The 23,075-nt window shown below is 44.3% G+C and overlaps 1 protein-coding gene across 4 annotated transcripts in view; it reads left to right on the forward strand.

The window, feature by feature from the left end:
- chst11 (carbohydrate (chondroitin 4) sulfotransferase 11) overlaps positions 1 to 23,075 on the forward strand; it is a 200,572-nt gene that overhangs the window by 52,378 nt on the left and 125,119 nt on the right. For all 4 annotated transcript variants that reach the window (XM_072551880.1, XM_072551879.1, XM_072551882.1 and 1 more), the window contains exon 2: positions 20,900 to 20,985. In XM_072551880.1, the coding sequence (XP_072407981.1) occupies positions 20,900 to 20,985 (86 nt within the window). The remainder of the gene's footprint in view (positions 1 to 20,899; positions 20,986 to 23,075) is intronic.

Here is a 23,075-nt window from a genome sequence, read left to right on the forward strand (position 1 = left end):
GGTGCTGGAAAAGCACAGCAGGTCAGGCAGCATCTGAGGAGCAGCAGAGTCAACGTTTCGGGCATTAGTCCTGCTGAAGGGCTTATGCCCGAAATGTTGACTCTCCTGCTCCTCGGATGCTGCCTGAGCTGCTGTGCTTTTCCAGCACCACACTCTTGACTCTGATCTCCAGCATCTGCTGTCCTCACTTTCTCCTAGCAATGGTTTCATGGTCATCATTAAACTCTTAATTCCGGATTATTATTGAATTCAAGTTCCACCACGGCAGCATTTGAACCAGGTCCCAAAACTTTACCTGAGTTGTAGTCCAGGGTTAGTCTAACTAGTACAACTAGGCCATTGCCAACGCTAATCTTGTGGTATTCCCCCACCTTCACCCTGTAATGTTGCCATTATATCATTTGATACCATCTGCACTGTGAGGTTTCCTTTTACTTCTTTTACTAGTCACCTTTCACTTTTCCCCCTGATTCTTCACCCTTCCACCAATGGGATCAATTACTCCCTTTCTACTCCCTCCAATCCTCTCACGATGTTGAGTGCCTGTATTTAACCCTCTTGCAAAATGACAAACAAATTAGAAAAAATATTTAAACTCACTATAATGTGCAAATTCACTGCTAGTTTCCATGAGGCTTTTTTTTAATACAAGGGCATATTAAAAGGAATGGAACGTGAGCTGGGGAGTGAAATTAGTCAAGAGACTCACAAAGGAGAGAAGTGCCAACAGAAACTCTGTGAGCCAAGTGGTCTCTTCCCGGGTATGATATTCTGTGTGCATTTTCATTTTTGCATGATTCTTAAACACAGAGGAGGAGGGATGTGGGGACAAAGGAACATTTCTGCCAACAGACTCATACTCAAGTAGGTAAATAGCATTCTGAGGCTGAATGCTGATATCCACCTTAGAAGATGGGAAGTTTGAGGCACAGCAAAGAGTTTGAATTTGGAAAACCAGACTGACAGACCAGTGTAGAGCCTCTGGAATTCTGTATGGATGGAGGTGATGTCCTTTACAATGCCCATTAATCAGCCACCTCAGGCGAGTGTAAATTAATTCATGACACTATTTGGAAGAAGAGCAGACGGTATGTGCCCTAACCAATGATTATCCCTTCATCAGCATCAACCAAAATATATGAACTGGTCATTATCACATTTGCTGTATCTGGGCACTTGCAAATTCTATTATGAAAATAGTGACTATATTTCAGGAGTTCTCAGTGAGATGTAAAAGGACTTTGAGGTGTTCTGAAGTCATGTGCTGCACATGCTGGTGTTGGACTGGAGTGGACAAGGTCATAAGTCACACGACACCAGGTTATAGTCCAACAGGTTTATTTGAAATCACAAGCTTTCAGAGCACTGCTTCTTTGTCAGGAGAAGTCACTTGATGAAGGATCAGTGCTCTGAAAGCTTATGACTTCAAATAAACCTATTGGAACAAGGCTGGTATCATGTGACTTCTGACAAAGTTGAGAGAGGCACTGTATAAATGCAGATCTTTGTTTGAAAGACCCTCATCAAATGGCCACCTACTGTTTATGGAAGTATGATATGGTGTTTCTGTTCATGAGCGAGTGTAGGTCAAATCTGTAAATAATGACCATCCATTGCCTCACCCATTAGCCACAAACCAGAGATAATTGTAGTTTCAATGGTTAGTCACTGGGTTAGTGGTTCAGTGGCCCAGATTAGTGCACTTTTTTTTGGGACATGGGTTCAAAACCCAGCACAGGAGCTGGTAGAATTTAAATTAAATTAATGAATTTGGAATTGAAAACCAGGCTCAGTGATGGTAACCACAGCAACTGTGGTCAATTGTTGTCGAAATCCATCTGGTTCACTAACATAAAGAAGGAAATCCGCCATCCTTACCCGGTCTGGCCTGCATGTGAACTCCAGACCCACAGCAATGTGATTGACTCTTAACTGCCCTCTGAAATGGCTGAGGAAGCCACTCAGTTCAAGGGCAGTTAAGGATGTGCAATAAATGTTGGCCCCACAAACCAGGGAAGAGATTAAAAAATACATTTTAACTTGAAGAAATATCTTTGACACCACATAGCTTTGCTTGTACATGTGAGGCCAAGCTATAAATCTTTTATGATTCATTTTTCTTTAGAATTCTCGCAAATTGCATAAGTTGCACAACACATCCTGGGTTGAAGCATGACTTTCAAGGGCTGGTGTGACTGGCAAAGAATCCACTATAACGCTGCCAAGAGACTTTGTTCTGAGTGCACTGTTCTGTTAGTCCTTGAAGTAATTTTTGCAGATAATCCCTGTACACATTCAGGCACTGAGACAAAGGTTCATTACAGAATAATAAGACTCTCAAGCTTCAAACATGGTAGACAAGGGATTTAGCTTTTCTGTATGACAGGACACAGCCTGTTTAAATTCCCAAGGTTCTCGTAGAACATATAGAATCGTCTAGGAATAGTCTGATGTGATTAAGGAGTTTGTGCGGCAGGACTGCCAAATTAAATTCATTACATTCCACAGAGTGAGTATGATTACGCCATGAATTAATCAGCAGTGCTCCAGAATCATGGGTGCAGAATCTGCGTCGATGCTCCTCTGTAGCACTGACGGAGTGCTCTACTGGCAGAGGTGCCTGTCTTTCAGAGGAGACATTAAAGCAAGGCTCTCTGCCCTCTCAGGTGGATGTGTAAGGTTCCATGGCTTTATTTTGAAGAAGGCCAGGGGAATTCTCCCTGGCGTCTTGGCCAATATGACTGGGACAGATGGTCCAGTCATTACCATATTGTTGTTTGTGGGAGTTGTGTGTGCACAGATTGGTTGCCGTGCTTCCTTTGGGTATAGAAGTGATACTGTGTCAAAAGTTCTTTTACAGAATTGAATATTTTGAAAAGAGGAGACCTATTATCAAATGTTTCTTCCAATACAAGGAGAACTAGCCATTTGGATACAGAACTGGCTCAAAGGTAGAAGACAGAGGGTGGTGGTGGAGGTTTGTTTTTCAGACTGGACGCCTGTGACCAGTGGAGTGCCACAAGGATCGGTGCTGGGTCCTCTACTTTTTGTCATTTACAAACATGATTTGGATGTGAGCATAAGAGGTACAGTTAGTAAGTTTGCAGATGACACCAAAATTGGAGGTGTAGTGGACAGCGAAGAGGGTTACCTCAGATTACAACAGGATCTGGACCAGATGGGCCAATGGGCTAAGAAGTGGCAGTTGGAGTTTAATTCAGATAAATGCGAGGTGCTGCATTTTGGGAAAGCAAATCTTAGCAGGACTTATACACTTAATAGTAAGGTCCTAGGGAGTGTTGCTGAACAAAGAGACCTTGGAGTACAGGTTCATTACTCCTTGAAAGTGGAGTCGCAGGTAGATAGGATAGTGAAGAAGGCGTTTGGTATGTTTTCCTTTATTGGTCAGAGTATTGAGTACAGGAGTTGGGAGGTCATTTGCGGATGTACAGGACATTGGTTAGGCCACTGTTGGAATATTGCGTGCAATTCTGGTCTCTTTCCTATTGCAGAGATGTTGTGAAACTTGAAAGGGTTCAGAAAAGATTTACAAGGATGTTGCCAGGGTTGGAGAATCTGAGCTGTAGGGAGAGGCTGAACAGGCTGGGGTTGTTTTCCCTGGAGCATCAGAGGCTGAGGGGTGACCTTATAGAGGTTTACAAAATTATGAGGGGCATGGATGGGATAAATAGACAAAATCTTTTCCCTGGGGTCGGGGAGTCCAGAACTAGAGGGCATAGGTTTAGGGTGAGAGGGGAAAGACATAAAAGAAACCTAAGGGGCAACATTTACATGCAGAGCGTGGTACGTGTATGGAATGAGCTGCCAGAGGATGTGGTGGAGGCTGGTACAATTGCCACATTTAAGAGGCATTTGGATGGGTATATGAATAAGAAGGGTTTGGAGGGATATGTGCCGGGTGCTGGCAGGTGGGACTAGATTGGGTTGGGATATCTGGTCGGCATGGACAAGTTGGACCAAAGGGTCTGTTTATCTCTATGACTCTATGACTCTAACAGGTGTTACAATTTATACAGCATGAGAAAGGACCAATCAGCACTCTTTTCAAATGCATATAAATTGTTGTTGTCTTTGAAATTTGGTGCTGTACTTTGTTATATTAACTCAGGGGACAAGGGCATCGCAGGCTGGGCCAGCATTTATTGCCTGTCCCTATTTATGGAGTCACAGAGTTATAGATATGTACAGCATGGAAACAGGCCCTTCAGTTCAACTCATCCACGCCAACCAGATATTCTAAATTAATCTAGTCCCATCTGCCAACACTTGGCCCATATCCCTCTAAACTCTTCCTATTCATATACCCATTCAGATGCCTTTATAAATGTTCTGATTCGGAGATGCCGGTGTTGGACTGGGGTGTACAAAGTTAAAAAGCACACAACACCAGGTTATAGTCCAACAGGTTTAATTGGAAGCACTAGCTTTCGGAGCGACGCTCCTTCATCAGGTGATTGTCGCCTGATCACCTGATGAAGGAGCGTCGCTCCGAAAGCTAGTGTGCTTCCAATTAAACCTGTTGGACTATAACCTGGTGTTGTGTGATTTTTAACTTTATAAATGTTGTAATTGAACCAGCCCTCACCACTTCCTCTGACAGCTCATTCCATCCACACACCACCCTCTGTGTGAAAAAGTTGCCCCTTAGGTCCCTTTTAAATCTTTCCCCTCTCACCCTAAACCTGTGCCCTCTAGTTTTGGACTCCCCTAGGCAGGGGAAAAGACCTTGTCTATTCACCCTATCCATGCCCCTCATGATTTTATAAACCTCTATCACATCACCCCTCAGTCTCCGCGCTCCAGGGAAAACAACCCCAGCCTATTCAGCCTCTCCCTATAGCTCAAACCCTCCAACCCTGGCAACATCATTGTAAATATTTCCTGAACCCTTTCAAGTTTAACAACTTCGTCCCTGTAGCATGGAGACCAGGATTGAACAGAGTATTCCAAAAGTGACCTAACCAATGTCCTGTTCAGCCGTAACATGACCTCCCAACTCCTAAACTCAATGCACTGACCAATAAAGGCAAGCATACCATACACCTTCTCCATTACCCTTTCTAGTGAGATGGTGGGGGTGAGCTGCCTTCTTGAACTGCTGCAGTCCAGCTGCTATAGGTTGACCCACAATGCTATGATGGAGGGAATTCCAAGATTTTGACCAGGATACACTGAAGGAATGGTGATATATTTCCAAGTCAGGATGGTGGTAAAGAGTGTGGTGCTGGAAAAGCACAGAAGGTAGGCAGCATCCGAGGAGCAGGAAAGCCAACGTTTTGAGCACAAGCCCTTCATCAGGAATCTGCATCTCCAGCATCTATAGTTCTCACTTTCTCCAAGTCAGGATGGTGTGTGTTTTGGAGGGGAACTTACAAGTGGTGGTGTTCCCATGTCCAATCCGGATGGAAGGTGTTACCTGAGGATCTTTGATGAATTCCCGAACAACATCGCAGGCCCAACTACAGTACAGAGACTGCAGAGGTTCGAGAAAGCAGCTCAACCTCACCTTCTCAAGGGCAGTTACTGACGGGCAATAAATACCGATCCAGCCAGCAACACCCATGTTGCTACAAGAAAATTAAAGGAAATCCCAGATGTAAAATTTACAAGTGCCACTTGTAGAAGAGAGTTTGAAACCACACGGGACCAAATACGATTTTTTAGGTTACATAAACATTTTAATTGTGATGCGATGACAGTAAAATGCAAAGCTGGGTTTAATGAAGGTGGAACAGCAAGTTAAGTCTGCCCTGAGTCCCTGGAATGGGTTGCTGAGGTTTTTTTTCTCACAAACTGGTGAGCATTTGTTTTTTAATGCCTTGCAGTGCAATTTCTTGCAGCTGTCTGCCTGGTTTAATGATGTTTTCCCCAGAAAGCCTTGCTTCACCTGCCATTGCTGATTTTACACATCTTCCTCATTCTCCTTTATCTCCCAATTTACTTTCTCGAAATTGAATGCACTGCCTCAGGAATTCGTTCCTGTCGCTTTCCCTCTCTCCCTTCGAGATTCACAGTTTGCACTCCACGGAAGTATTGACACCAGCTTTAAAGTGCGTTAGAGTGACTTTATGTGTTGGACGATCAAATATGCTTTTAGATGCAGCTAGTCATTCCCTGTCAGGGAAACTGGAGAGACTGCTGCAAGACAACTACCTGTAGTTATCCCAGATGATTTCATGAATAAAAGCCCGACTGTATGCAAAACATGGAAAAAATTACATCTTTCCCCCCTGTAGCCCCTGTCTTGAATCTTGACCATGCTATGTCAACTTCATCACTAACAGCAAGCAAACAAGACTAAGTTAGGATATCTGGTTGGCATGGACGAGTTGAACTGAAAGATCTTCTTCTGTGTTGTATGATTCTATAAAATAGAGACTATAGAGATGGAATATTGCAATCAGAATTGTTCACAATGAGGTTTCCTTAAGTGAACAGGTAATTTTGCCTAAATACTCACTTTCAGATGTTAGGAGAAAGTGAGGACTAGGCAAAAGAGAGGACTACAGATGCTGGAGATCAGAGTTGAGAATGTGCTGCTGGTAAAGCATAGCAGGTCAGGCAGCATCCGAGGAACGGGAGAGTCGACGTTTTGGGCAAAAGCCCTTCATCAGGAAAGTGAAGATTAGGCGAAAGTGAGGACTGCAGATGCTGGAGATCAGAGTCAAAAAGTGTGGTGCTGGAAAAGCACAGCCGGGCAGGCAGGTCTGAGGAGCAGGAGAATCGACATTTCAAGCATAATCTCTTCATTAGGAATGTCTTCACATCTTGCAACATCACAGAATTCAAAAGGATTTAATGTTTTCTTTTGAAGATATTTCAGGCATTAGGCTTGCTTGCTTAGGGACTAGTTGCAGAATAATGTAATCTCTCTCACTTTGTTCCAGGCTATCTCTCTCAAAGGATGAACACAATATAGAGTTCTTGAGTCTGCCTCAGTAATGCTGGGTTGATGGGGGAGGTCAGGTCACAGATCAGAGTTCAGGATATGCAAATACCAGTCTGGTCAGTTGATTCACATTCAAAGTCCTTGGGACAGCAATCATGTTTCCTGTCCTTTCAATCAGAACAATTACACAGTCACATTTTTATGAAGAAAATGTCACGTGTGGTTTCTGCTTCTAGCATCATACAACAAAGAGGAGAAGGGCTCTTGTCCGCATTGGTAGTGTCCCTACCTCTGAGGGAGGAGACCTGGGTTCAAGTCCCACCTGCTCCAGAGGTGTGTGAGTGCATTTGGTACCCTGTTGTTGTACACCGGTAGTGGTCCAAACCCAAGTCCCACCCCCTGCTCCAGAGGTGTGAAATATCATTTCTGAACAGGTTGATTAGGAAAAATGGGTTATTTTAACAAAACGAAAAAAAAACCATAGAGGACAAGTGCCCTTGTGGCAGTATCCTTATCTCTGAGCCAGGAGACCTGGGCACGTATTCCACTCACTCCACAGGTCTGTAGTAACATCTCTAAACAGATTGATTAGGAAAATCACAGATTTGGCCCATTACAATGTTGCTGCCTCTTTGAAAGAGACGTCGAAATAGGCACAGTCTCCCATTCGACCTGCAGGTTTATAATTCCCAATAGTCATCCATATTGACAGTTACAACTGGAATCTGTCTCCACCATCCAATCCAGCAGTGCGTTCATGGTCATAACAGCTCATTACACAAGAAATAATTCTCCGCTTGGGTTTGGTGATTTTATCTGTCATCTAGGACCTGTGTGTGTGAGGTTTGCTCAGTCAGCTGGACTGTGATGCAGAATGGTGTGGGTTAAATTCTCATGCCGACCGTGGTGCCTTTGTGAGCTGCCCCAGACTTGGTGCAGAGCGGTGCCTTCAAGCAGGTGGCCACTTGTCTCTCCCAGCAGAGAGAGCAGTCCTTCATGGGCTACATCTAATGGCACAACATCAAATCTCTGACATCCTGTCAGAGTAAACCATAGCCCGGACATTCCGATTTTCGGAGAATTGTTGGAGCAATGTGGACTTGAGTTGCACATTGGGATTAGACAATAGACAATAGACAATAGACAATAGACAATAGATGCAGGAGTAGGCCATTCTGCCCTTCGAGCCTGCACCGCCATTCAATATGATCATGGCTGATCATTCCTAATTAGTATCCTGTTCCAGCCTTATCTCCGTACCCCTTGACTCCACTATCTTTAAGAGCTCTATCCAATTCTTTCTTAAAAGAATCCAGAGACTGGGCCTCCACTGCCCTCTGGGGCAGAGCATTCCACACAGCCACCACTCTCTGGGTGAAGTAGTTTCTCCTCATCTCTGTCCTAAATGGTCTACCCCGTATTTTTAAGTTGTGTCCTCTGGTTCGGCACTCCCCCATCAACGGAAATATGTTCCCTCCTGCCAGAGTGTCCAATCCTTTCATAAGCCTATACGTTTCAATCAGATCCCCTCTCAGTCTTCTAAACTCAAGGGTATACAAGCCCAGTCGCTTCAGTCTTTCCGTGTAAGGCAATCCTGCCATTCCAGGAATTGACCTCGTGAACCTACGCTGCACTCCCTCAATAGCCAGAATGTCTTTCCTCAAATTTGGAGACCAGAACTGTACACAGTACTCCAGGTGTGGTCTCACCAGGGCCCTGTACAGCTGCAGAAGCACCTCTTTGCTTCTATACTCAATCCCTCTTGTTATGAAGGCCAGCATGCTATTAGCCTTGTTCACAACCTGCTGTACCTGCATGCTTGCCTTCATTGACTGGTGGACAAGAACACCCAGATCTCTCTGAACAGCCCCTTTACCTAATTTGATACCATTGAGGTAGTAATCTGCCTTCCTGTTCTTGCCACCAAAGTGGATAACCAGACATTTATCCACATTAAACTGCATCTGCCATGCATCTGCCCACTCACCTAACTTGTCCAGGTCACCCTGTAATCCCCTAACATCCTCATCACATCTTACCCTACCACCTAGCTTTGTGTCATCAGCAAATTTGCTAATGTTATTGCTGATACCATCTTCTATATCATTTACATATATTGTAAAAAGCTGCGGTCCCAGCACGGATCCCTGCGGTACCCCACTGGTCACTGCCTGCCATTTCGAAATGGAGCCGTTAATCACTACCCTTTGTTTCCTATTAGCCAACCAATTCTCTATCCAATCTAGTACTTTGCCCCCAATCCCGTGCGCCCTAATTTTACTCACTAACCTCTTGTGTGGGACTTTATCAAAAGCTTTCTGAAAGTCCAGGTACACTACATCCACTGGATCTCCCTCGTCCATCTTCCGAGTTACATCCTCAAAAAATTCAAGAAGATTAGTCAAGCATGATTTCCCCTTCATAAATCCATGCTGACTCTGTCCTATCCTGTTACTATTATCCAGATGTGCCGTAATTTCATCCTTTATAATAGACTCCAGCATCTTTCCCACCACTGAGGTCAGACTAACTGGTCTATAATTTCCTGCTTTCTCCCGCCCACCCTTCTTAAAAAGTGGCACAACATTAGCCGCCCTCCAATCCTCAGGAACCAACCCCGATTCTATTGAACTCTGGAAAATAATCACCAGCGCATCCACGATTTCCCGAGCCACCTCCTTCAGTACCCTGGGATGCAGGCCATCAGGTCCCGGAGACTTATCAACCTTCAGACCTAACAGTCTCTCCAACACCAAATCCTGGCAAATAGAAATTCCCTTAAGTTCAGGTCCTTCAGCCACTGTTACCTCAGGGAGATTGCTTGTGTCTTCCCCAGTGAACACAGATCTGAAGTACTCATTTAATTCCTCTGCCATTTCTTCGTTCCCAGTAATATATTCCCCTGCTTCTGTCTTCAAGGGCCCAATTTTTGTCCTAACCATTTTTTTGCCTTGGACATACCTAAAAAAGCTTTTACTATCCTCCTTTATATTCTTGGCCAGTTTACCTTCGTACCTCATTTTTTCTCTGCGTATTTCCTTCTTACTAATCCTCTGTTGTTCTTTAAAAGCTTCCCAGTCCTCCGTTTTCCCGCTTATCTTCGCTAAGTTATACTTTTTCTCTTTTAACCTTATATGCTTCTTTACTTCCCTTGTCAGCCACGGCCGCCCATGTCTCCTCCTGGGATCTTTCTTCCTTTTAGGAATGAACTGATCCTGCATCTTCTGCATTATACACAGAAATATCTGCCATTGTTCCTCCACGGTCTTCCCTGTTAAGGTATTATACCATTGAACTTTGGCCAGTTGCTCCCTCATAGCTCCATATTTCCCTTTATTCAACTGGAATATTGTCACTTCAGATTGTACCCACTCCCTCTCAAATTGCAGATTGAAGCTTATTGTATTATGGTCACTACTTCCCAACGGCTCCCAACGGATTGTGAGGTATTCCTAACTCTGAGTGAACTACTCAGGAAATTGAACATTCCAATGGGCCATTCCCCTTCATTTTGAGCCTTTGACAAAGCTTCTCAAAGCTAAAGATTTATTTCCAAGGTTTCTAACATACATTAGCTTAATAGTTACCTGGGATAGGTGAGAGGATTGAAAACCTGTTCTAACGTCTGGGTAACTATTAATCAATCTTCAACTCACCTTTGAGTCCTGAAAACTACATCTCTCTCAGCAGAACCACCCCCTCCATATCAACTGGAGGCTAATGTCCAACCTCCCCGACCTGAGGCATCCTCTCAATGTCTGACATTGTTAGACCTGGCACCCATCTCCCAACCCACTATCACCACTCTCCCCTTCCCCATTCCAGCATGATCACTGACCAAATCCTCAAACCTGATACCCTCCCACCTATTTCCCCCCACCCCGCTGGACCCAACACTGATTGTTTAACCCCCACTCCCAACCCATTTTAAGCAGTCACCTACTCACCTGGCTCCTACCCACCTGGAACCCAGCTCCTCATCGACCGCGTGCTCTGGACCCTACCCCTCACACGTGTGACTCCCTACGCATCTCACCCACCTTCCACCCTGCCCACTCACCCATCCATCACCCAAACCACTTGGCAACATACCCTTTTCTGGCTCTACTCACATAGGCACCAGCTGGTTGTCTACCCATTTGACGCATTACCCACTAAACTACCACCTGGCACACCACCTCACACACTTACCTCTCCTCAGCCACTTTGGGGCCTTTAACTCCTGCAATATCGAACAAAAACATGACATGTCTTGGAGTGACGTGGTAATTCAGCACGAGCGCATTTCTCCCAGGATTCCTCTGGGATTGGCCAAACTCTGAATTCTGGCTCGAACCATTGTCTTCAGGTAAGTAGTAACTGGAAAATCTGGGGCTAGTTTTCTCCTTAGTTATTCACACGTCACCCCTTTATGATTTTAAACACCCCTATTAAATCTCCCCCATCTCTGAAGAGAATAACATATTTTTCTGCTTCTTATTCTCCTGCTGCCACGCGTTCTATGAGAGAAAATAAAACAATTGCCATCCCAAAGTAGTTTTGACTATTGCAATCTGGTTGTTATCTTTGTTGTCTCAAACATCTCACTCTGCAGTGTTACATGCCATAGTGGTAAGGGTTCAGATGGAGAGGAATTTGTTAAGTGTGTACAAAAAAATTTTCTGATTCAACATGTGGGTGTACCTACTAGAGAAAGTGCAAAACTTGACCTACTCTTGAGAAATAAGGCAGGGCAGGTGACTAAGGTGTCAGTGGGGGAGCACTTTGGGGCCAGTGACTATAATTCTATTAGCTTTAAAATAATGATGGAAAAGGATAGACCAGGATTTGAGCTATAGGGAGAAGTTGAATAAGCTGGGGCTGTTTTCCCTGGAGCACTGTGAGTCTGAGGGATGACCTTATAGAGGTTTATAAAATCTTTTCCCTGGGGTGGGGGAGTCCAGAACTAGAGGGCATATGTTTAGGGTGAGAGGGAAAAGATATAAAAGAGACCTAAGGGGCAACCTTTTCACATAGAGGGTGGTATGTGTATGGAATGAGCTGCCAGAGGATGTGGTGGAGGCTGGTACAATTGCAACATTTAAAAGGAATCTGGATGGGTATATGAATAGGAAGGGTTTGGAGGGATATGGGCTGGGTGCTGGCAGGTGGACTAGATAAGGTTGGGATATATGGTCAGTATGGACAGGTTGGACCGAAGGGTCTGTTTCCATGCTGTATATCTCTATGACTCTATGATCAGATCTAAAAGTTGAAGTTCTAATTTGGAGAAAGGCCAATTTTGACGGTATTAGGCAAGAACTTTCAAAACCTGATTGAGGGCAGATGTTCGCAGGCAAAGGGACGGCTGGAAAATGGGAAGCCTTCAGAAATGAGATAACGAGAGTCCAGAGAAAGTATATTCCTGTCAGGGTGAAAGGGAAGACTGGTAGGTATAGGGAATGCTGGATGACTAAAGAAATTGAGGGTTTAGTTAAGAAAAAGAAGGAATCATATATCCGGTATAGACAGGATAGATCGAGTGAATCCTTAGAAGAGTGTAAAGGCAGTAGGAGTATACTTAAGAGGGAAATCAGGAGGGCAGAAAGGGGACATGAGATAGCTTTGGCAAATAGAGTTAAGGAGAATCCAAAGGGTTTTTACAAATACATTAAGGACAAAAGGGTAACTAGGGAGAGAATAGGGCCCCTCAAAGATCAGCAAGGCGGCCTTTGTATGGAACTGCAGGAGATGGGGGTGATAATAAATGAGTTTTTGCATCAGTATTTACTGAGGAAAAGGACATGGAATATATAGAATGTGGGGAAATAGATGGTGACATCGTGAAAAATGTCCATATTACAGAGGAGGAAGTGCTGGATGTCTTGAAACGTATGAAAGTGGATAAATCCCCAGGCCCTGATCAGGTGTACCCGAGAACTCTGTGGGAAGCTAGGGAAGTGATTGCTGGGCCTCTTGCTGAGATATTTGTATCATCAATACTCACAGGTGAGGTGCCGGAAGACTGGAGGTTGGCTAACGTGGTGCCATTGTTTAAGAAGGGTGGTAAGAACAAACCAGGGAATTATCAACCGGTGAGCCTGATGTTGGTGGTGGGCAAGTTGTTGGAGAGAATCCTGAGGGACAGGATGTACAATGTATTTGGAAAGGCAAAACTGATTAGGGATAATCAACATGGTTTGTGCTTGGGAAATCATGTCTCACAAACTTGATTGAGTTTTTTGAAGCAGTAACAAAGAAGATTGATGAGGGCAGAGCGGTGGACTTCAGTAAGGCGTTTGACAAGATTTCCCATGGGAGACTGGTTAGCAAGGTTAGATCTCATGGAATACAGGGAGAACTAGCCATTTGGATACAGAACTGGCTCAAAGGTACAAGACAGAGGGTGGTGGTGGAGGGTTGTTTTTCAGACTGGACGCCTGTGACCAGTGGAGTGCCACAAGGGTCCATTACTTTTTGTCATTTACATAAATTATTTGGATGCGAGCATAAGAGGTACAGTTAGTAAGTTTGCAGATGACACCAAAATTGGAGGTGTAGTGGACAGCGAAGACAGTTTCCTCAGATTACAACAGGATCTTGATCAGATGGGCCAGGGAGCTGAGAAGTGGCAGATGGAGTTTAATTCAGATAAATGCAAGGTGCTGCATTTTGGGAAAGCAAATCTTAGCAGGACTTATACACTTAATGGTAGGGTCCTGGGGAGTATTGCTGAACAAAGAGACCTTGGAGTGCAGGTTCACAGCTCTTTGAAAGTAGAGTCACAGGTAGATAGGATAGTGAAGAAGGCGTTTGGTATGCTTTCCTTTATTGGTCAGAGTATTAAGTACAGGAGTTGGGAGGTCATGTTGTGGCAATACAGGACACTGTTGAAATACTATGTGCAATTCAGGTCTCCTTCCTATTGGGAAGATGTTGTGAAACTTGACAGGGTTCAGAAAAGATTTACAAGGATGTTGCCAGGGTTGGAGGATTTGAGCTATAGGGAGAGACTGAACAGGCTGGGGCTGTTTTCCCTGGAGTGTCGGAGGCTGTGGTATGACCTTATAGAGGTTTACAAAATTATGAGGGGCTTGGGTAGGCTGAATAGACATGGTCTTTTCTCTGGATTAAGGGAGTCCAGAACTATAGGGCATAGGTTTAGGGTGAGAGGGGAAAGATATAAAAGAGACCTAAGGGGCAACTTTTTCAGACAGAGGGTGGAGTGCGTATGGAATGAGCTGCCAGAGGAAGTGATGGAGGCTGGTACAATTACAACATTTAAAAGGCATCTGAATGAGTATATGAATAGGAAGGGTTTGGGTCTAGTACGGGGCAAATGGGAAAAGATTAGGTTAGGATATCTGGTCAGCATGAACAAGTTGGATCAAAGGATCTGTTTCTGTGCTGTACATCTCTCTGACTGTGTGATTAACAACAGAAAGGGGTCTGAATTTTTTTCACTTTCCTTTCCCCCATTTCAAAACCTAATTATAATAAAATTGCTTTAAAGAGCAGCATTCTGAAGCAGGGTCACTGGATCCTAGACAAAACATGGCAGCAGTTCACATAGGAAAACGGTAGGCCGTAAGTTTGGTTAACTCTGCTTTCTCTCCACAGATGCTGAATTTTCCCAGAAATTTCTGCTAATTTCCAATGTCTGCAGTTTTTTGATTTGTTTTATTTAGAATTTGAACTCAGACCTTCTGAGTCAGAGGTGGTGACAGTACCACTGCACAAGAAGCCCTGCTTAGCGAATGAACTTTCCAAACTATCTAATGTCCTCAGCCTTCTTTATAAACTACTCCATGTGCTTCCAAGCAAGAACGGCATTAACATCAGTTGGTCCAGAAGCCAATCTAGACATATGGGACTCTTTAAAAACACAGTTACAAGATTATGATTTATTAACATATGTTTTTATTCACACTTCTGTCGGGTTCTCTTAACAAAGTGTCATGTTCAGACAGAGATTTTTGTGGTAACATTGGCACAGAAAGGTTTGAGAGGATTAGTGAGTCACTGTGTGTGAAGATTTGATAGCAGCAGAGATACAGTGATTCTCTGCTCAGCAATACTATCATTGCAGCTCTTCCTGATCCCTTTTGCTCAGTTTAGTTCCCCTCATAATGCCAACTGTGCTGGCTGATTTGGAATATGGCAGTTTATTTGAAACACTTTGATATTTGGTTCATTAATGTCCTTCAGGGATGGAAAATCAGAATCAAGAGTGTGGTGCTGGAAAAGCACAGCAGGTCAGGCAGCATCCGAGGAGCAGGAGAATTGATGTTTCGGCATTGATCAGGAATTCCTGACCTGACCTGCTGTGCTTTTCCAGCACCACACTCTTGACTCTGATTTCCAGCATCTGCAGTCCTCACTTTCTCCTAGGGAAGGAAATCTGCCATCCTCACCAGATCTGGCCGACATGTGACTGCAAACCTACAGCAATGTGGTTGACTCACAATTGCCCCCTGAAATGGCCTGACAAAGTCTCTTCAAGGGCAACTGGGGACAGGTAATAAATGCTGGCCAGTCAATGGCACAACATTCTCAAAAATGAATATTCAGATAAAAATTCCCCAACAGCTCTCTGCCTTGCAATGCCTCTCATTGCACCTTTAATCCTTAAATCCTGTCTTTGACCAAACTTATGTCCTACCGTTTTCCTATGTGAACTGCTGCCATGTTTTGTTTGATACAGCCACTGAGAAGTGTTATGGGAGCTAGAAGACATAGCATCCCCGACATTAAAAATACTCAATAATAAAAAAAGTGCTGAAGGCTTGCTGAGTTCTCCATGTGGCTGACAGACTGAGAGACATTCATCGTTACTAAGTACATGACTGCCGTGTGCCAGTGAATGTGGCACCCTGGGATTTATATTCACAAAACAATTAGTTCCCATCTCGTTACAAATAACACAGCAATGGCTTAGATCATCAGACCAGAAGTGACAGGAACAGAAATAGGCCATTCTGCCCATCAAGTCTGCTCTGACACTCAATGAGATTGTGGCTGATCTGATCATCCTCAACTCCACTTCCCTGCCATTGCCCCATAGCCTTTGAAGTTAAAAATCAATACTCCACATTTATCACCATTGTGAGACACTCCTCAAATCAATAAGATTCTGAGCATTTATTAATCATATGATACATGCAGCAATACGTCAGCACATATACAATTCCAAGCTCCATTTCTTCACTTTTGTTATTTATTCCTGGGGTATGCATTTTGCTGGATTTTTTTGCTGCATCCCTAGTTGCCCTCAGGAGGGTGGTGGTGAATCACTGCAGTCCCCTTTGTGCTGTTCACACACTGTACTGTGAAGAAGAGAGCTCCAGGACTTTGGTCCAGCAACAGTGAAGGGTCTATACTCGATGGAGTTTAGACGGATGAGGGGGATTTAATTGAAACATACAGAATACTGAATGGCCTGGACAGAGTATGTTGGAATATTGTGTGCAATTCTGGTCACCCTCCTTTCGGAAGGATGTTGTGAAACTTGAAAGGTTTCAGAAAAGATTTACCAGGATGTTGCCAGGGTTGGAGCTATAGGGCGAGGCTGAATAGAATCCCTACAGAGTGCAAACAGGCCCTTTGACCCAACACATTGATTGTCCGAAGAGTAAGCCACCCAGACCCATTCCTCTGTATTTACCCCTGACAAATGCACCTAACCTGCACATTCCTGAACACTATAGGCAATTTAACCTGGCCACTTCACCTAATCTGCACATCTTTGGATTGTGGGAGGAAACCAGAGCATCCAGAGGAAGTCCACATAGACAGAAGGAGATGTGGAATTGAACCCAGGTCCCTGGCGCTGTGAGGCAGCAGTGCTAACCACTGAGCCACTATGCCACCCAGCTGGGGCGGTTTTCCCTGGAGCAGCCGAGACTGAGGGGTGACCTTATAGAGGTTTATAAAATCATTAGGGGCATGGATAGGATAAATAGACAAGGTTTTTTCAAGTTTTGAGAAGATTTGTAACTCAGGTGAGCTGGAAGGTTCATTTCCAGATGTTTTGTTACCCTACTAGGTAACATCTTCAGGTCTTTTCCCTAGGGTGGGGGAGTCCAGAACTACAGGACATAAGTTTAGGGTGAGAGGGAAAAAATATAAAAGGGACCTAAGGGGCAATATTTTTTATGTAGAGGATGGAACGTGTATGGAATGAGCTGCAGAGGAAATGGTGGAGGCTGGTACAATTAAAGCATTTAAAAGGCATCTGGATGGGTATATGAATAGGAAGGGTCTGGCAAGTTTTGGAAAGGTTTGTAGCTCAGGTTGAAGTTCTGGATGTAGGTTTGCTCGCTGAGCTGGAAGGTTCATTTTCAGACGTTTTGTCACCAAACTAGGTAACATCTTCAGTGAGCCTCCAGACGAAGCCTTGTTTTTGCATTGAACATCTCTATGATTCTACATTGGGAACATGTTTCCATTGCTAGCAGAGACAAGGATCCGAGAGCACCGCCTTATAGTAAAGGGAAGACTTTATAGAGCAGAGATAAGGAGGAACTTCTTCAGCTAGAGAGTGGTGAATCTATGGAATTCACTGCCACGGAAGTCTTGGAGGCCAGGTCATTGAGTATATTTTAAGACGGAGATAGACAGGTTCCTGAGTATCAAGTGGATCAAGGATTACAGGGAGAAAGTGGGAGAATGGGGATGAGAAACTTATCTGCCATGATTGAATGGTGGAGCAGACTTGATGGGCTGAATGACCTAATTTCTGCTCCTATGCCTTATGGTCTTAGTAATTCTACAGGGGGTCCACGATTTAACAACACTCAACTTACGAACACCCATACTTAAGAACAGGATCCCTTACAGGGGTGTAACTTTAAAAACCTGACAGATGAACATTTCCCATACTTCCAAACAGCTGCATCAAATTGTCCTGCATCATGTTCCAACTTGCCTACACATTGACTTGGGAACTCACTCCAGAATGGAACCCGTTCCCAATCCAGGAACTGCCTATCGTTCCAAGCCAGGATGATGTGTGACTCTGAGGGGAATTTATAAGTGGTGGTGCTCCCATGTGTCTGCTGCCACGGTCTTTCTAGGTTGCAGTCATGGGTTTGGAAGGTGCTGCTGAAGGAGGCTTAAAGGGTTGCACCAGTCTTGTAGAGATTACAACCTGCAGACGGTGCTGGTGTATGATGGGTGAATCAGGCTAAATCCGAACCACCTTCCAATTTTTAATGCTTTTTTTATTTCATGTGACAATCTCCACCATTCTGAATTACAAATGATATGAAGTTAATTAATGTGTCCCTCTAAGGTGAATTTTAAGGATTTTGTTAATTATTTTTAATTGATACATTTTTCTGTAAGCTGGTAATACTTTGTTTTATTATCTCATTGGTAGTTTCACTCTAGTTATACATAATTACTATTCCAGAAAGTGGAATGCTTTATGGTAAGCTTGTCTTTGATTTAGAACCATTTTGTACCAATTTCCTGTTTCCATGACCAATGATGCCTCCTTATTTAGATACTTATCTTTTGCTGAATTAACATTTTCCTTGCTTGTTATCGACTGATTAAACATCAGTATACATTGGCTTGTCTTTTAATTAGGCTTGCTGAAGTAACTAGCCATTACTTTAAGGTCAGTCCTGGTTCAGCAGCCCACTGGTATTTTAATTTGATGTTAACTTCCCTTCTTAACAGGCATAGGGTAAAGGTTAACCTTTTTACAATGTGAGGAAAAATCAATAACGTTGTGTAGATAGCAGCCTAGAGGGCAACCTGATTAACTCTTGCCTTTGATTAGATTTCTGACGTAGGTCAACAGTTGTAATGATAACGTACCCTCAGTTACTATGTGCGCAGCCCCCGTCCCAATCTCTCCTTGCCTCTCTAGCTTGAATACTGCTCTGAAATGTCGTCCACTTCTGGGCTCCAGTGCAATCCTGATTCTAATCACTTCACCATTGGTGGGCATGCTTTCAATTGCGATGGCCCGAATTCTGGAATGTCCTTTTTAGATCCGTCCATGTCTCTACGTCTCTCTTCTTTTTTTGAAAACTCTTAGTTGCTACTAATTTGACCAAGGTACCACCAGCCTGAATGTCTTCCGTCTTCACTTTGTTAATATCCCTGCCAAATATCCTGGGATATCTTACTGTGCTAAAGGTGCTACATAAATGCAGGTTGGCATTGTCGCTCCCCGTCTGTATCCCACAGAATGTCGATATTACCACACCCGCAGTTGGAAGCATTCTGGAATATTGCTGGATTTGGAAAGAGACGGGTGATTGTCAAGCTCTCTATACGGACCCAGAGTGAATGTGACAGGCCTTAGTAAATCGTTTCCTAATATCAGGAAAGACTAAGGGCAGCTGATGCATGGGGAACACCAGCACCTGCAATTTCCACTCCGTGTTACACACCATCCTGATTCAGGGACAGTATATAATGTCCTGTTGGTGTGGCTGGGTCAAAATCCTGGAACACCCTTCCTAACAAAGCCAGAAGTCACACGACACCAGGTTATAGTCCAACAGGTTTATTTGAAATCACAAGCTTTCAGAGCACTGTCCCCTCCTTCACCTGACGAAGGAGCAGCACCCTGAAAGCTTCATGATTCAGTGTGCTGAAAAGATGAGGCACTGTTTTAGTGTCCTTATCTCTGTGCCTGAAGGCCTGGGTTCAAGTACCAACTGTTCCTGAGATGTATCGTGTCGGAACACGTTGATTAAAAATATCTTAAAGAGAAGATGATCACCATGAAGTCTGAGGGAGACACAAGATGGCTCTCAACATGTGCCAGACTAAGGATCACCTAGAAAATCTGTGTTTATTTGCTGACAGCATCTCACATTAGAATCTAGCAGCACTTGAGGCCACTGCCTACCCTATGAAAGCTGGTAACACTCCCTCTTGCAGTACTGTAAAGATATGCTGATATTTTTCAGTAATTGTATCAATGGAAGAAGACTGGCATTTCTACATAACACTTTTAAATGCCCCAAAACACTGTACAGTCAGTGATGTACTTTTAATGTGTGGTTGCTGTGGGGATGCAGGCAACATGGCAGCCAATTCTCTGCACAGCAAGACCCCACAAGCATCAATGAGATAAAAGCCTAATTGCTGTTTTTGTCATGTGAATGGAAGGATAATTATGAGCCATTGCACCTAGAGAGCACCCCTGCTAGTCTTCAAAATTCCACCATCCCCAGCAAGTACAGAAGGCCATGGTTTAACGTCTCATCCCACAGACAGCACCCCTACCAGTGCAGCACATCCTCAGTACTGCACTGACAGACAGCACCTCCTACCAGTGCAGCACACCCTCAGTACTGCACTGACAGACAGCAACCCCTACCAGTGTAGCACTCCCTCAGTACTGCACTGACAGACAGCACCCCCCAACAGTGTAGCACTCCCTCAGTACCGCACTGACAGACAGCACCCCCAACCAGTGTAGCACTCCCTCAGTACTGCACTGACAGACAGCACCCCCAACCAGTGTAGCACTCCCACAGTACTGCACTGACAAACCAGCCTAGAATTTGTGCTGAAGTTTCAAGTGATGGGCTAGAAGCCATTGGTTCCTTTTTCTTTATTCTTGCTGGGAATGTAGGCGTGACTGGCAAGATCAACATTGGCTCTCCATCCTTAATTGCCCTTGAATTGAGGGGCTTTCTAGGCCATTTCAGAGGTCATTTAAGATCACCACATTGCTGTGTGCATATAAACTGCACCGGGTAAGGATGGCATAGTTCCCTCTTTAAAGGGCATGAGTGGATCAGCTGGGATTTTGCAACAGTTGTCGATTCTTTCATGGCTACCATTGCTGAGACTATTTCAGGTTTACAGATTGAATTTGGATTCCATCAACTGGGATTTCAGATCAATAAACTGGCTGTGACAGTGCAGTGATACTAACATTACCCACAACCCCCCCCAGCCCTACCTCAGACATATGACTGGACCCAATAAGGTAGACCACTTGACTGAGACTTCCTTGTGTTCCCTCTCGTGTTGCAGGGATACGGCGGGCCCCGTTCGGGGTGAACATCTGCTGCAGGAAAGGATCGCGGACTCCATTGCAAGAGCTCCAGAACCCAACCCAGGTGAGTCCCCTCTGAACTGCGTGTGTTGTGCAATTCACTCCAATGGCATGTACCAGCTGTAACCTCCTATCCATTGAGAAAGACCTCAGGGGGAAAGGTGGCAAAGTGCCAGAAAAGACCAGGCTCTGACTGCTTTGATCTAGCTCCTGGGATTATGCTCAGGTTCGTGTTGGGGGGCGGGGGGGGGGGGGGTTGGGGGGGGTGGTGTGGAGGAGGTGGGGATTGAGGAAGATGGAATCAGGATTGATTTCCTTCTGTTGTAAATGTTTGTGCTCTAATGAATCCACATGGAGGGAGTTTCACAAATTGAGGAAAGCATGCAGTTCTTGATCACCGCAATGTATGTGTTGTTTTGTTACACTGTGCTCTGCAAAATCTGAAATATGCAATGAGCATTGATGTAGCTCAGCAGGGTGTGAGATTATTTTGTTATCTCAATTTGGAAGTCTAACTGATCTCCCCTGATTAATGCCCCACAGAGACCCAAGATGTGTTTTATCGAAGGGAATGCTTGCTTTGGTAATAGGATTTAAGCAACAGAATAAACCTCGTTAACTCACAAGCTCACACTTGTTTGGCTCACTGTTAGGTGTTAGGTTTTGAATCACTCCGGGGCCAATGTGCACTTTGCCATCAGGGAGCTTTCACGAGGTAAAGAGAAAGGATTTTGAAACTGACTGCAAACTTTAAAACTTGAAAAATGACCAAGAAAAAAACAGCATCTGACTGATACACAAAGATGCATTGTCCTTGTGAGCGTAGATTCGATTCCAAATCCCTTTCATCGACAAAATTCGCAACACCTACAATGAGACTTGCTAATTATTAGTTATCTTGTTGGAGTACAGCTTGCACTGTTTGACTGCTTATTGCACACTTCTGTCTTACACTAAGAAAAGCTCACCCTACACTGTCCCCATCAAACACTCCTGGGACAGATACAGCATGGTTTCGGATACATAGTAACACTGTCTACTCTTTTAAACTGAAAGTAAAGCTACCTCTATCCTGTCAAACAGAAACTTAAAGTACCCCCTTCACAGTCCCATTAAACACTCCCATGAGAGGGATAGACAGAGCTAGACACAGTGTAAAGTTCCCTTCATACTGTCCCTGTCAAACATTCGCAGGACAGGGACAGCACCTAGTAGAAACAGAGTATAGCTTACTCCATACTGTCCACATCAAACACTCCAAGGGAGGAATAGAACAGGGTAAGATACAGGGTAAAACTCTCTCTGCACTGTCTCATTAAACACTTCCAGGACCGGGATAGAATGGGATTAGATACAGAGTATAGTTCACTCCACACTATCCCCATCAAACATACCCAGGACAGGGCAAAGTCTAACTCGCTCCACACTAACCCCATCAAACATACCCAGGACATTTGAAGAGGGAGCTAGTTGGTTCAGTTACCCTGACTGACCTATTGTTCAGAGTAATACCAATAGCATGGGTTTAGTTCCTGTTTGAGCTCAAATTTAAGAGCAGCTTCTTCCCTACTGTTATCAGATTTTTGAATAGACCTCTTTAATCAGATTAGTTTCCCTATAGTGTGGAAACAGGCCCTTCGGCCCAACCAGTCCACACCGACCCTCTGAAGAGTAACCCATCCATACCCATTTCCCTCTGACTAATGTACCTAACACTGTGGGCAATTTAGCTTGGCCAATTCACCTAACCTGCACATTTTTGGACTGTGGGAGGAAACCGGAGCACCCAGAGAAAACCCACGCAGACACAGGGAGAATGTACACACTCCACAAAGACAGTTGCCCGAGGTAGGAATCGAACCTGGGACCCTGGTGATGTGAGGCAGCAGGGCTAATCACTGATCCACCGTGCCATTAATGTTAATGTTGATCTCCCTCTGCACCTTCTTAGCTGCTGTAGCACTGTATCCTGCACTCTGCTCTGTTACCCTGATCCCTGTACAGCATGGAAGACAATACTTTTCACTGCAACTCAGTATATGTGACTGCAATAAATCAAATCAAAATTTCAGGTAGCCTTGAGCACTGTCTACTCACATTGCCCCAAGAGTGGAAGGCAGTGATAATCCATCATTGCCAAAAAATTGGCTGGAG

This window comes from Chiloscyllium punctatum, chromosome 32, assembly GCF_047496795.1.
Source record: "Chiloscyllium punctatum isolate Juve2018m chromosome 32, sChiPun1.3, whole genome shotgun sequence".
NCBI lineage: Eukaryota > Metazoa > Chordata > Chondrichthyes > Orectolobiformes > Hemiscylliidae > Chiloscyllium > Chiloscyllium punctatum.